General features: G+C 32.4%; 1 protein-coding gene across 4 annotated transcripts in view; it reads left to right on the forward strand.

Moving 5' to 3' along the window:
* LOC144851410 (uncharacterized) overlaps nt 1–16,380 on the forward strand; it is a 48,080-nt gene continuing 31,700 nt past the window's right edge. The window contains exons 1-2 of one of the 4 annotated variants that reach the window (XM_078708850.1): nt 1–148; nt 6,227–6,457. In XM_078708850.1, the coding sequence (XP_078564976.1) occupies nt 6,256–6,457 (202 nt within the window). In that variant the 5' untranslated portion in view covers nt 1–148; nt 6,227–6,255. Of the gene's footprint in view, nt 149–6,226; nt 6,458–7,601; nt 7,833–8,839; nt 9,040–14,161; nt 14,210–16,380 lie in introns of those variants that run through there. The other 3 variants (XM_078708852.1, XM_078708854.1, XM_078708856.1) reach the window with 3 other exon arrangements.

Consider the following 16,380-nt stretch of genomic DNA (forward strand, 5'->3'; position numbering starts at 1 on the left):
ATTGCTTCTGGTTGGTTGACCATTTTTGAGATTTAAGTGCAGAAAGATGCTCTTTTGTGTTTTAATGAAAACTTTTGATGAGAGGTACTTGGCCTTATAAAAGATTGATAAGTGATACCAATGAGAGAGTTCTTTAGCTAAAGTACAGGTAAAGTACGATTATTTATTTCTATTTTATTAAACTTTCTGTCATAGTTGTCTATGTTGCATTTATTAGACATCATATTAAAATAAGAAATCCTAAATGTTCGTTTTACTGGTCAATTTTACACTCACCGGTTAAATTGATGAATCAGACAGACAAACAAACAGGTTTAAAACATATTTTTGCCACATACTTTATAATGTTCCTGACTGAAGAAGGAACCACCATTATAGATGTCTGGAAATCTCATTAGCTATCTTATGAAATAACCCATTGTAATAACAAACCTGTTTAGAATAGACTGTATCCTTTCATTCAATCTTAAAACCTGTTGAATTTGTTGTAAATTCACGCTAGCAAACTTTAGATTTTTCATAATTGTTCATTGAAAATTGTTTTTAAAAAGTAGCTAATTTGTGCTGTTTGTGTACGAAAAAATACTGTTAGTTTCTAGTGTAACATTTAGTATGGATTGATGGCTAGGTGTGCTAGTGTATTAAAAATTGAAAAAAAACCCTGCTGAAATACAATATAGTTTAGTATATTTAAACCAAAATTAATATTAGAGGAAAGCTGTTAATAAAGTGGTATGCAATTTGTAAATGAATCATACCATATTATACTAAAGATATGTTGTCCCCCTAAAAAATAATGAAAAACATTTTTTGTAGAATTTATCATTTTTAATGTCACATATTAATAGTTATTCACTTCGACCAAAAACTGGATCGAAAAAAAATATTTACATGAAAAAATGTAATTTAAAGCAAAAGTACTTTACTTTTTGTCTGTCAGAAAATGAGTTTTTGGTTAAAATTAACTTTTGTGAAATAATTATTTTTTGGGTTTTTTTTCTACAGAAGTGAATAACTTGATTAAAACTGCAAGATGGCATATTTAAAGTCTGATTTTGTTAATCTTCATTTTTCATGTTTTTGGGGGACAATACATCTTTAAGGAAACACTTTGATAGGTCCCAAAGATGGTCATTTAATAGGGATTCTACTGTAAAAGTGTAATTATTATGATGTAATGATGTAATAATATTGGTATAATTTCTGAATACACACTATGGCACCAATTTGTCTACATCAAACTTAAAATACTGACTCAAAGAATTAAAGTATTTTGTAAATCAATTGTTACAATGCCTATATAGTCAATTGTATGGATATGATACATCCCTTTGTATATTATTGTTCCTAAGTTATTAACCAGAAAACAATGTATAATATTGTTGATAAATGAACCGTACCTTAATTAAAATAAATAAATATTGTTATTTAATCTGTTGTGTAATAATGTTATCCCTTCAATGTAAACTTGTAATATGTCTATCTTGTCATACCACATGGTATTGAGAAATCAATTCTTAAATCATCAGAGCAGATTTTTAAAACATAAAACTGTGTTTTAAATAGAGGTGTTGTTTAGTCTAATAAATAAAGTTTTTAAAATGTTGGTTTTCACTTCAAAGCTTAATTGAAATTTTCTATCTATCTATCTGCTGCCCTCTATATATTTGTTTTGTTACAACTTTTGAAGACTAGCTCATCAAACTAATGTGTGTTGGAACCATGACGGTATGGTAATACAAGATAGACTCGAAAAGAAGCCCATACTAGCTTTATTTCGAGATGGGCTTCTGAAGTTTTTATCCAAATGATTTCAAACTAATGGGAGGAGTGTGTGTGAGTTAAGATAAGATTCTTTGCCAATTCCAGGAATTTTTTTAACGATATTATTTATGTTCTTTTCCACTTCCCTCTCCTTAAAAAAAACGTTTTGTGCAGTCATTAACCCTCTTAAAAAAATTCAGTTCATTTTTCTCAGATAATCATCTTAATATAGATTTCATCAAACCACACATTATATTGATACAGCACAAGGTCAAATACAAGGTCATTTATTATATATTCCTTATGTAGTTGATCTATCGCCATTGTCTAAAGATCCATCTATAACCTTGTAGTATCCTTATGAACTTGCGTTACCTTTTATTATTCCTCACTTCAATATTTTTTATAAAAGAACGTTGATTAATTTTTTTTTAATGTCATTTAATGTCATAATTAATTAAAAATGTTTTCATTTGGCTGTGAAATTAACATTCTCTAGGCGACAGTTGGCTTCTTACATTTACAGGTTCTAAAAAAACCTTTGTTGAATATGCCATTTTAATGTCACATAAGTTATTCACTTTGACAAAAAATTGGATTGGGAAAAAAATGAAAAAAAAAACATAATTAATACAAAGCAAAAAAAAATTGTCTGTTGGGCAATGGTTTTTTTTAACTGTTTAATTTGTCTTTTTATTAAGTGAAATTATTATTTTGTTCATTTTTTTAAACTTAAACTGCAAAATGGCCTATTCAAAGTCTGATTTTATTAATCTTCATTTTTGTTTCGTTTTTGGTAGAAAATACATAAATAAGGTGCATAGAGGAAAATTAAAACAAAAAAAAATTAACAACATCTTGTGACAAAACTAACAACATCTCGTGACAAAAAACTCACAGTAATACTAACATTAATATCGCACAACAAAATGAACATCAACCAATTTACCATCTCAAAACAAAACTGACATCTCACAAAGAAACTGAAATCTCACAACAAAACTAATATCTTCCGCAACACAATTAACATCTCAAAACAACACTTGGGCGTAACAAATTATTTATTCGTAACATTGAAACTTATACGTGGCAGGAAACGCAGAAAACAAGGCTATCTATCTGTCAGTGTCACCACATGTTCAATGTGCATCCAATTTCATTTTCTATTGTAAAAGAAAGTTGGTATTTCTTTCAAAGAAATGTATTGTAGAATTTATGGATGGTTTCTGTGCACGTACTTCACAAGAAACTATTCATTCTTTTAGCAACTGACTAGGGAGTCAGTCAACTTCCTTGTTTGCAACATTTCTTTGGGATTTTTCGACAATTACGAAGAAGTTACAAAATCCTGAAGACTGTAATGTTACAGCCAATTTGAGTATTTATCATGGTATTATACATTTTTGTTTTTGCTTATATTTATAATGTATTTAAAAATTGGTATTGCACTCTGAGAAAGGAATTTATTTATTGTACTGCACATCTAGTTTGATGATGAATATATATATATGTTAAAGCCAGTCTAACTAAATACATGATTTTCTTTATTTTATGAATGATATCTCATTAAAATGGATATGAAAGAGTTCCTAGCAATATCATTTTATTGGCTCAACGTGTAGATCAATCAGTTTTAAGCTTGCCATAGTCATACTTAATGTTTTGGAGGACGACAACGCCCTCAAAACGCCCCTGGGAAACCTGTGAAAAACTTTTTGTGACGTCACTAAAAGTTATTTTTGTATTACAGAGATAGGAATTTAGGAGTAAATCATTGATTGATGCAAAAGCATGGTAGTAATTACTTATCGCTTTTATACTTTTATTCTTGGATAAGTATGTTAGCTTAATCGAATAAAATTAATTCATATTATCAACCATGTTTTTTTTTAAACGGATTTTAAGTTCGTTTTTCAAGGCCACCTTTCACGAAATTCATAGCCAAATGCCTATCTTGCTGGGTACACGGAGTTATTTTGCGCATGCGTGAGAATCACAGAGTCGATCACCTTGGCCTCTCTCTCGACCCTCCTCTCGCGAGCGCGATGTTTATTTCGCTATTTAGTATACACGTATTATTGAAACATTCATTTTATTATTATTTCGTTGTAATTAACTGAAATTGATGGAAATTCGTCCACATCGTCTTGTTAACACGGGTGTTAACATCGTTTTGAAGAAACCGTTGGACGAGTAAATGGTGTTTGACAATGCCATGGCCTGGAGCTAGCTAGGCCTAGGCTAGGCCTTTTTAGTAGTGATGACTGCTGCTGGATACGATGTTTAGTCGCCCGGCCAGAGGTGAGCTGAGAGGGTATGCTCCTTGATGTATCGTTGAGGGTGTTAATGGTAGGCACAATTGTGTTACTGTATATGTATATATACACATTATTTATAAGTACGTTTATTAATATTGTTGTGTGCTGTAGTGTCCGTTTCTGACTAACGCATTAATATTAAAATATTTTTTTGTTATTACATGCCGCCCTAGGCTAGGCAACACTGAATACTAACTAAATATTAGGATTCCCAATAAAATGAATAGAGGTGGATTTTCTCTAATGTAGTAATAAAGGGTATAACAGGCCAGGCCAGGTCTAGTTAAGGGTATTTGAGCTTGTATCATATATTATTAATACAGTATAAATAAACAATTCATTTGTATTTTTACCTACCTACAGGTCTATAATTGGAGTGCAACTATGATAATTGATGGACGGGATAAGCAAATGTATTTATTGATTGGAATGGAAGCGCAAATAATATAATATTAAGGTAACAGGATACTGAGCATTGCTATTTTAAACTGTTGATCAAACCTACATAATACATTATACTAAATTATTATTTTGTTTTGAGGGCAGATAAACATGTGCTTATTCATTTTCCTTTTTTCAGGTGAATAAAAAGATGCCCAGCGTACTTTATAATAGATGCTACTTGGATCATGCTTGCACAATACATATGCAGTATACTAAGACACCAAGTATAGAATGAGCGCAGACAATTAAAATTACAGAACTAAATATTTATGAAGAATAGTAAAATATGCATAATAGAATGCTTTAGACGTGAATGCTATGGTTACAGTCATACTGTAACTATGGTAATGTACTACCAGACAGTACACTAGTAGTAGGAGTGCATCATATAGTGTTTAACCATCTAAATGGGTCTGGGTATATAAACAAATAAACCACTACTGTACTTTTTAAAAAATTTATTTAGCCAAATACTATGTACAATGGACAATTATGAAAGAATCCATCTCTTGAATATGATGGAGCTGGCTGGTGTTGATAGAATTAAAATGTATCACTCAGGTCTCAAAAGTAATTTATGTCCCGTTTGAAAAATCCTGCTTGTTCCAAACTCATTATGATACATTTGTTCAATAAAATTCATTCCACACACTATTTCTGCCATATAATTTGAGTTCTTCAAAGCCATCTCATGTACTGTTGATTCCATAAATCTGCAAAGATAAGACCAATAAATGGATGGAAATGTACTATTATTTTTATTCAATCCTACCTAGGCCCTATATAGTATTATATTTTATGACTTGGTAACAAACAGAAGGAGGTTATTATTTAATTACAGTACTAACTAAACTATAATAATCCTCTCTGCCTCACCTCTGCTCTACTTTAATTATTAGTTTTATTATATTACTATATTAGTCGATAACAAAAGTCAGAGCCAAAAACAAGTTCAACACAAGCTTACCTTTTTTATTTACGTCGCCTTTTACATACGTCTACGCCCGCGCCTTGTCCACTTCCTGGAGGTTCGTCGGTGGACCGGCTACTACTACTCTCTTGTACTGTAGGCCATGGAGTAACTCTATGTGTAGGCCTAGTATAGTACTAGCGAATTTAGAAGAAACTATAGTCTACTAGACCTAGCCTACTTTGTATTCTGCGTGAGTGGTTTAGTGTGAGATGTACAAATACACCCTTTCTTCTTTTCACGTACAATCTTTGCAGACATAACTTTTTATTGATTTGTGAAATATCGATATTTTCTACGACTGCAGCAACAGGGAGATTGCAACACGTGAGTTTCGTGTAGGATGGGTTTGTTTATTTTGTTTACACCACACAGTCCGCGAACGAGACAAGGCGGTGATTGGACTGTATTAAAATTCATTAACCAATCACAAAACGACTACTGCCGTGGCTACAACCCCGGGTGTTTCAAACTCTAAATTTGACGATCTCGTACGTGCGTATAGAACGTTCATAACAATTAAGATGGCGTGCCAGTTGGTCGGCCATTTTGCGGACGTTTTATACCAAAATTTAATTTGTTTATTTCTCAAGTTCTACTAGGTATTTGAATCTAATTTTTTGTGTGCTGTTTATTAAGATTAAAAGGATTCATACAAAGTCATTTTTGTGAAATTTTAAAATCCTTTCATATCCATTTTAAGCATGATGTTTGTTTTGTTTTTATACAGGTTGTTTAAAAGAATACATATTAGCCAGTATGGACTATCTGGATCCTCGTCAAGAAAGAAAGTTATCTAAGAAGAAGTCGGAAGCTAAACAGCTATCACTGCAAGGAACCACCAATTATGGAATGACATTGGACGAGATTGAAATGAATTACATGGTACCACAAGAAATGCCAGAATTACCCCCAGCGCCATCTACAAAGCCTCGCCCTAATTTTCATAGATATGTCAAAAGTAAGTACTGTTAACAATTTTTCCCATGGTAAGCTGTTTTTTAAAACTTTAGTTCTTGGAATTTCTTGTCTAAGTCTAAACTTAATCTAGTCTAGCCAACATTTAATGACTAACACGGAAGCGTGTTTTTCTCTAGTTTATGATTATTAAGGAAGAAGAGTTTTGTTACAGGTGTGAAGAGGAAATAAGGTAGTAATTTACAGAAGGGACATTTGAGATATTTAATGACTTACCGATGTGGAAAATTTAAGATAGTGTACATTTTATTTCACTCGGTATTGGTTTTTATAATGGTTATGATTATGAATTTGTAATAAGAAAACAAAAAGTTTTGCTGTTCAAGGAAAAGGGAGAAAATGAAAGTTCATAACAGAAACAAAACACCAGGCTGCCTCATCGCTAACCAGGGTTGAAAAAGAAAATTGTGGTATTAAATCCGTGGAAAGTTGCAGTAAAAAAATGGCAAAAACTTTACCTGATGTTTGTTTTTGTTAATGCCATATTTAAACAGTATTTTCACTAAACTACTTCTTTATTATCTAACCAATTTAAATGCAAAATTAGACTAGGTAACATTTTTTTTCAATTAGTTAGTTTTTCTTATCACTTCCTGTCTTTAAAATATTTTATATGCAGAAACAGGATCTGTAATTATTACATTAATTGATTTATAACTGCAGCTGTAACGACATCTACAAACAAATGAATGCTGAAATATATAAATATTATATTATTTATCCTCTTATTTTATGAGTCATGCAGAAAGGCATAAATTTGGCTAAATTTCAAAAAATGGAACTGGATATCTAATAACATGATACTAAATTTATTTCCTGTCAACAACACATTTATTATTATTTTTTCAATGTGTAAAATAATAAGTTTGCTGCCTTCACTTCACTCAGACCAAGGTTTAGAGTTTTAATTGCACCCACAGGATAAAATGGGGTTCAAAACGGGTCAATTTAGAATCTTAAGAACCTGTTGTGGTTTTAAAATTTAATCTTACGTGTACAATTTCCTGTTCGATCTAGTGCCAAGCCTTAAATAATAATACTGGAAAAATTATTATTAGCTTGCAAGTGTATATTCAAGACGCTTTCGGATAATAACATTTAGTATCATCTTGTTTTATCTTTAACTCAACTTGTAAAGATTTCTCTACAGCTGAATTCATTTTAGAAGGTAATTTGTATCAGGAATTTACTTTGCTAAATTGTGAAGCCTTGTGAAAAGAGTAACTTTGAACATTTTCTTGGCTTGTTTGGAAATTTTTACGGGAAGTTAACAATGTATCCAGACGAAATTACAATACAAAACGCGGCAAGTCCATTTGGACAGCAAGTGCTTTCTTACCACCATGGAACTTATTTTTGTAAGTTTGTAAGATATTTTTGCCATTGTCTAGTAGCACTAGTAGTATTATAAATATAATTGTTTGTTCAACCACGTTTTATTCATGATAGAACAAATTTAAATAAGGCGTGTTGGATTCATTGGTTTATTAGTATGGCTATTATATAGTTTTATTTGTTTTTCTTAAATAAAAAAAAATCCTAGATCAAAAATGGATTTATTGAAGGATTCTTTCAAAATTATTCTGTAAAGTTAAAAATTTAAATATGATTGTAAATGTTCTGGTTTATAGTGTTAAATGAATTTCATAACTTTTTTTTATGAAACTAATAAAATAAAGCTGTGTGTTTAAAAATCAACGAAACTATTTGTTAAGATACTTTTTACCATCTAAGTTTTTTTTATTTCAATATGGTTTATGTAAAAAAGAAATTTCCAAATTCAAAGTAGAAATGTATATTGTATTGTAGAAAATAAAACAGGTTATGTAGTGTACTCTGTATAGAGTAGAATATCACAGTTCATAAATATGCAAAGTCACATTAAAATCTAAAAATTTACCACACCTCCTCTGGATCTGTCCCAGATAAAGTATTTTGAAATTAATAAAACTATAATAAAAACAATCACTTCTAATAGACAATGCTTTTTATATGGTACAATATTTGCTGTTAATTTTATGATACTGGTTTCTATCACCCCTCTTGATATCAAACAACAATTTTCATTGGCTGTTCTGTAGTTTGTTGATCAAATTCTGTACAACAAAAATAAACATACTCTACATTACTTTGTTAGGAGCAAACTTTGTACTGTGAATTTCGTGCCATACAGAGGTTCCTGTTCTGTAAGCCAATTTGATCATAAATAATTTTATTGCTTAATCTATTTAATATAGATCCTTGATATATAGCAAGCAATTTTTATGATTCAATTTGAATACTGCCATAGCTGCTATTAGCTACTGTATTCTTAGTCGACAGTAACATACTATTCTAAAAGTTTTCAAACTTTTGACGGATTTTATTGAGGTGTATAACTTCAGCAGAATAATTGAACTATTTCTAGCCACGTTTTAACTGGAAACGAAAAGATTTACGAACTTCTTACGAGTAGTGAAGGAATAACTTTTTATAGTAAATAAGCTGAAATTGTTTACAAAATGATTTGTCCAGTATCTATGGAACTTGACCATGCAGGAGAGACTAGCTGTGATGATAATAATGGTGAGTTAACTACTCTATCTTTGTATTTTTCCTCTGGATGTAGAAGAGGTACATCTATTAGCTAATAATATAACGTTTACTTCCTTAAAGGTAAAGTGATGAATAAGTTATATTTTCATAAATAAATTCATGTGGATCCTCAATTATTATCTTAACTCGATTATCTCTCTCTTGACATGTTTTCCGTCATTCAGACATTATGCTTTCCACGATTTGTTTCCATATTTTTCTGTTTTGGGCAGGATGGTTTGTTATTGTGCTAAAGTCTACATTTTTCACTTTTTAATCTTTTTTTATTTGGTTATATTACCCAAAATAAAATTATAAGATTATTTTACTTGCAATGCAAGAAGATATGGTTGACTGACATTTATGAAGAGGGGTTTTCTACTTTTTAGTGGCATTATAGCTTGCTCCTGAAGGAGAAGGCTGTTGTTGGTTTATCCAGGTAAGCGGCACTGCAAACATCACTGTTGGCATATAAGAATATTGTGAGGTGAACTTCTCTTTATCATCGATGGGGTTAATCAGCACTATCTGGCTACAATATCTGTATTTATTTATTTGTAGGGTTATTTATATATATTAACTGAAGATTTAATCTCAGCTACCAAATATATTATCTCTTTGAACATCATCGCCTCATTTTGATAGGTATTAAAACCTGTTGAAACTGGAATGTGTAAAAAAAGCGAAAGCATTTTCATGATCAATGTATGTCTGGGAAGATGTCATCACTGGTTTGTGTCTTTACTGAGCAGCCTTGGAGAGAATGACTATGACATCATTGGTACTAGTAGAGCAGTTAGTGCCATAAAAATAGCCAAGTTGTGCACTTTATTACCAAAGCATGAAACTTGCCACAAAGTTTCTTTGATGTATATAGATTAAAAATATCGGGGGGTGCCAAGTGTCCAACATCCGGTATGGCGGCCATCTTGATTTCAAAATGGCCACCATAAAAACAAAAAGTGTTCATATCTTGGCAACTATAAACAGTAGAGACTTGATTCTGGTGTTAAATTGTTCACAAACCACATATTTCTATTTGCTCTAATGAAAAGTTTCGTCAAAAAATGACCGGAAATGACGTTTCTTCCAGTTTGACCTTTGACCTCTTATCTGTATATCTCAGTAACTACTTATCATTTTCAATCGATTTTTGTGTCATTTTGTTCAGAATAGAGACATTTATATTTGTAGTAATGAAACATTTTCACATAAAATGACTGGAAATACAATTTATAACCTTTGACATAATATATAATATGTGAACATACTGTATGTGGTTTACATTGGTATAAATGCACCTAATTTTTTTTAACGAAATAAATGACACTGCAAAAATGACCAGGAATTATTATTCTGAATTTTTGACTTTTGATGTGATAGGATAGGCGTAAAGTATGACAGATCACTGAGAAACAGCAATCACTGAGCTCATCTATGCCAACTTGTTTGCTAAACTGTGATGTGTCAATCGTTAGATAAAAGTTTTGGTCCTCTCTCCATCATCTTTTTTTTTTGCAATGTATTATACCATATGGACAATTGTCTGAAATAAAAGTTGAATTGAATTGTTAGATGCCATTTGGAAATATTTTTGATGTAAAGTAGCATTTCGTTGGGCTCTTTGATGTTGCATATAAGACAAGTTCGGAAAGTTTTCATTTTCATAAGTTAAGAGAATACCGTCTTTCAAAGTACTTACTACAAACTTATCCTGCATTTGTGCAGTAGACCTACTTTCATTAGTCAGAAACTCAGATAATTCTTGTTCATTTTCGTTGCATCTAAAAAAATGTACTCCATTTTTATGGTAATGGGCCTTTGCTGTAAACCATCTGAATCCTTTTCCTCGATTTTCTCTACTCATTGATTTTTTAGCAAAATCCGAACCAAATCAATTCGTAAAAGACATCTCAATATAATTATTCAAGTAATTCTCAAATTAGTGACATGGACCTACAATATACTGTTCTGTACAAGACCTTTTTAGGCATCCACTTGTGGACTTTCACTTTGAAGGTCTTGGTCTAATCATACAAGAAACAATGTCTGATTTAATCAATCAAAGTAGTGGGTCCAGACAAAGAAGGGGATGTAAGACCATCCACAGACAAAGAAGGAGGTATAAGACCATCCACAGACAAAGAAGGGGGTATAAGACCATCCACAGACAAAGAAGGGGGTATTAAGACCATCCACAGACAAAGAAGGGGTATAAGACCATCCACAGACAAAGAAGGGGGTATAAGACTATCCACAAACAAAGAAGGGGTGTAAGACCATCCACAGACAAAGAAGGGGGTTCAAGACCATCCACAGACAAAGAAGGGGGTGTAAGACCATCCACAGAGAAAGAAGGGGGTATAAGACCATCCACATACAAAGAAAGGGGTGTAAGGCCATCTACAGACAAAGAAGGGGGTGTAGGACCATCCACAGACAAAAAAGGGGGTGTAAGACCATCCACAGACAAAGAAAGGGGTGTAGGACCGTCTACAGACAAAGAAAGGGGTGTAAGGCCATCCACAGAGAAAGAAGGGGGTGTAAGACCATCCACAGACAAAGAAGGGGTGTAAGACCATCCACACACAAAGAAAGGAGTGTAAGACCATCCACACACAAAAAAAGGGGTGTAATACCATCAACAGACATAGAAAGGGGTGTAATACCATCAACAGACAAGGAAGGGGATATAAGACCGTTCACGGGCACAGAAGGGGTGTAATACCATCAACAGACAAAGAAAGGGGTTTAATACCATCAACAGACAAAAAAGGGGGTATAAGACCATCCACAGACAAAGAAAGGGGTTCAAGACCATCCACAGACAAAGAAGTGGGTATAAGACCATCCACAGACAAAGAAGGGGGTGTAGGACTATCCACAGACAAAGAAGGGGGTGTAGGACCATTCACATACAAAGAAGGGAGTGTAGGACCATCTACATACAAAGAAAGGGGTGTAAGACCATCCACAGACAAAGAAGCGGGTATAAGACCATCCACAGACAAAGAAGGGGGGTATAAGACCATCCACAGACAAAGAAGGGGGGTATAAGACCATCCACAGACAAAGAAGCGGGTATAAGACCATCCACAGACAAAGAAGCGGGTATAAGACTATCCACAGACAAGGAAGGGGGGTATAAGACCATCCACAAACAAAGAATGGGGTACAAGACCATCTACAGACAAAGAAGGAGGGGTAGGACCATATTACCGAGGAAGCATAGGCCTACAAAAAGAAGATGCAATCAAAATAGGCCTACCACTTGGAAAACAATAAATTGTAGAATAACTGAGGCTTGATTGTTGAAATATAAAGGGTTCTTTGTAAGGTCATTAATAATATATTGATATAAACACGATCATCATACTATTCATTTGACATTCAAATACAGTCTATCTCGAAAAGAAGCTCATACTATCACCTTTTCGAGGTTTTACGGTATTCCATAACATGTATGTTATTTCCTCTGTCAAACTATTAAAACTTTTAACGAATCAGAAGGTGCCAACATCATTGAACTAATGGTACCACCAAGCACAATGTTTACCAATTTTATGTACTATATACAATTTAAGTCCATTAATCATTTAATATAATTACGCCTATCAGGTCAAAGTTCAAAATTAGGTGCCTTTAAGACCACCAAAAACCACATACAGTATATTCACATAATTAAAAATCAATAATTAAATGTCAAAGGTCATAAATTGTATTTCCGGTCATTTTATGTGAAAATGTTTCATTACTACAAATATAAATGTATTTATTCTGAACAAAATGACACCAAAATCGATTGAAAATGACCAGTAGTTACAGAGATATACAAATACGAGGTCAAAGGTCAAACTGAAAGAAACGTCATTTCCGGTCATTTTTGGACGAAAATTTTCATTAGAGCAAATAGAAATATATAGTTTGTGAACAATTTGAGACCAGAATTAAGTCTCTAATGTGTATAGTTGCCAAGATATGAACATTTTTTGTTTTTATGGTGGCCATTTTGAAATCAAGATGGCCGCCATACCGGACGTTGGACACTTGGCACCCTCCGATATTTTGAATCTATATACATTATAGAAACTTTGTGCCAAGTTTCATGCTTTGGTAATAAAATGCACAGCTCATGTCATTAACTTATACGTACTGGAGAAGCATGGAGTTACTGTGATTGTGAGAAGCTTCACTTCAACACAACGACCAATCATGAACTCATCCAAACTGTCATGCTTGTGATTGGTCAACTCACTTGTGTTGCACGAACACCCTTACGTTATAGTACGTCCAAGTGGAAACCCAGCTTGACCACAGCAACTGTATTGAATGATTATTTAATCGTGGACGTTGGCATGTTGGTCAAGATAGGATTGATAGGCACAACTGATTATTTTGTTGATTTAGTCCAAATGGTCAAATTCTTTCAAGATAGAAATACTTGCATTGAAAACACTTGAATGATGCAAATAACAGATTACAGTACAATGATTAAGACAGATACATATATTACTAAAAAATATCTTTACTTTTAAGAATGTTTGTGGCTATAATATTAATATTCACATTCAGACTGTTAAAACAAATATTATAGGTCTTCATTAATGAATAAATTTAGTTCATAAATGCTTAAATAGATATACTTTCGCAGGATTCACACTACATTTGAGTAATTTGATCACTTCTCCAAATCTAAATAGTTATTCTAGTTGAGTGCATCAACTCAATTCTTTCTTGCACAGTTAAGTACCTAACCTTGTTAATACTGTATTCAACAAGTTAAAATGTACAGTATGGTATTAACAAAAGGTTACGTTGAACCATAGTAAAACACAAGAGCCATTATGACTCTAAAACCCATCACAATAGTACAATTAGCTAAGGCTGTACTTTACCGTACATGGCATACAATCAAACTTTTCCAAACCCTGTATGGAAAGTCAGTGAAGCATGACCTGACTCAGTAGTGACGTTTCTTTAGGACCATGTTTTTTTTCCCCTGAGCACAACCCGTCACTCTGATCCAGTTCCTTCCTCTAGTTTTTACTCTCAAAATAGTAATATCTGTACTAAGTTGGAGGGCAAGTGTACTATTGATTCACAAGTTTGTTTGTTAACCTTACGTTCAATATGGATCAAAGTCAGGATGTTGAAAATAGATGTAAGTATTCTAAAATCTAGTTCTATTTGACACAGTTGAGTTTTATGTTTCTTAATTAGGAAAGTGTATACTGTACCTTTGTTATAGATAAAATATAGTAATAAATATTGAAATTGAAAATAGATGCAAGTTCAATCTTTTTAATATTCTAAATCTACAGTATATCTATTTGACACAGTTTTATGTTTCTGAATTTGATAATGATTTGATTTGAATTTATTTGGAATGAGTATAAATACATTCAAAGTGACAACATTCTACTGTAACTGACATATCTAACAGAGACATACATTAATTTATAGAAGATTATCCAATATAGCCCAAAAAGCATTATATATCTTATTTCCATTCGGGGTAGTGTAGTTATTGTATATATCTGTACCTTTTACTTTTAGTCATAGGTAAAATAGAGTATAACAGCCATAACAGTGATGAAGACCAATTCTTATAAAATTATTTCTTTGAAGCGTTTCTATTTTGTTTATAACTCTTGACAATTGATACCCTCTCATCTGTCTTTATTAAAAGAATACCGCCAATAAGGAAATATAATAATATGATAATATTGCGTTCCATTTTTAGAAGTAAATTCTATTAATGGAATAGCACACATTGTCCTGTTGTGCTCGAGCACTTTCAAAAAGACTAAAAGGTAAAAATGAAAGTAAACAGCCTCTGCATCTGGTTCTTTTGTTGTTCAAACATTACATTCGTTATAGCAAAGTTTATCGTGTCGGCTTGTTATATAGAGTATAACAACCAGTGATGAAGACCAATTCCTATAAAATTATTTCTTTGAAGCGTTTCTATTTTGTTAATAACTCGTGACAACTGATACGCTCTCATCTGTCTTTATTAAAGGAATACCGCCAATAAAGAAATATAATAATATGATGATATTGCATTCCATTTTTAAAAGTAAATTCTGTTAATGGAATAGCACACATTGTCCTGTTGTTAGTCTTTCAAAAAAACTAAAAGGTAAACATGAAACAGCCTCTGCATCTGGTCCTTTTGTGGTTCAAACATTACATTCGTTGTTATAGCAAAGTTTATTGTGTCAGCTTGTTATTAGTCCTAATGTTGTATGTAATCTGTAAAATATGTGATTAAAATAGTTAGTTATCGAAACTCAATCAATTAGCTTTCTTTTTGAACATGCCCATATCCTACATATTAGCCACTTTAATGGTTCTTTCAAATATTGTTTTTTTTTCAACATCATTTGTATAGAATATCACAATGCAATGCAGTTTCCTTGCTCATCATTCAACTTTCTTCATCATGATAAACATAACTTATTAAATTATTGGTTTGTATCATGGAGAAATAAGTCAACTTGTTTCTTCATGGTTGGATGCACTTATCCGATCAAATCCCAATATTTTCTTTATGAAAAACCGGTAGAATGTAATTCCTGTAGTGCAATAATCCCTATCCTGTATCGTCATACTAATTTATTTTTGTTGACATCACAAAAACAATTTATTGTAGGAGGTAGTACAACTGTGATCCTGGTCCAATGTCAACAATTGTGGTCTAAATCCTTTATTCCTATTGCCAATGGTCATGACATGCACTTATCAGTCAAATTCTTTGAATTATTTAAATTAATTTATTTTTTAAAATGACATTTACTTTACAGTATCTAGTCTTATTATTTATTTCCCCTTCATTTTACTTTCTTTAAAATGTATTTTAGAAACTATATCATCTTCATGGTGATATTAGGCACTCTACCCACCCCCTCTACCCCCCCCCCCCCCCCCATGAATGTTATTTCTTTTTATTCCTGTGAACACTGAAAAATAACAAATCCCAACGAGTGTGTCTCTCCAACACCAGGCCAAAAAACAAACAAAAACAAAACAACAAATGCTTATAAATAGAAGTATTTTAAGTTTGAAGATACAACTAGAAATGAATTTTTCACAATATTACATTTTCATAAAAAAAAAACAACAGTTTTATGGTAGGAACTTCATTAGGCGCAGGAGCCCCGGATAGCGTTACGTTTGAAAACCCCAAAAAGTGAGGTTTTCAACCATTAGCGGCATGACTGATGTGAGTGATTAATGTGTTTTACGGACGGTTTCAAGGACTATCCTACCAGTGGGCTGTTCACTGGTCAAATGATTGACACTTTGTATCACCGTTTGTAACTGGAGCTG

The sequence above is a fragment of the Antedon bifida genome, chromosome 9 (assembly GCF_963402885.1).
Source record: "Antedon bifida chromosome 9, ecAntBifi1.1, whole genome shotgun sequence".
Taxonomy (NCBI): Eukaryota; Metazoa; Echinodermata; class Crinoidea; order Comatulida; family Antedonidae; genus Antedon; species Antedon bifida.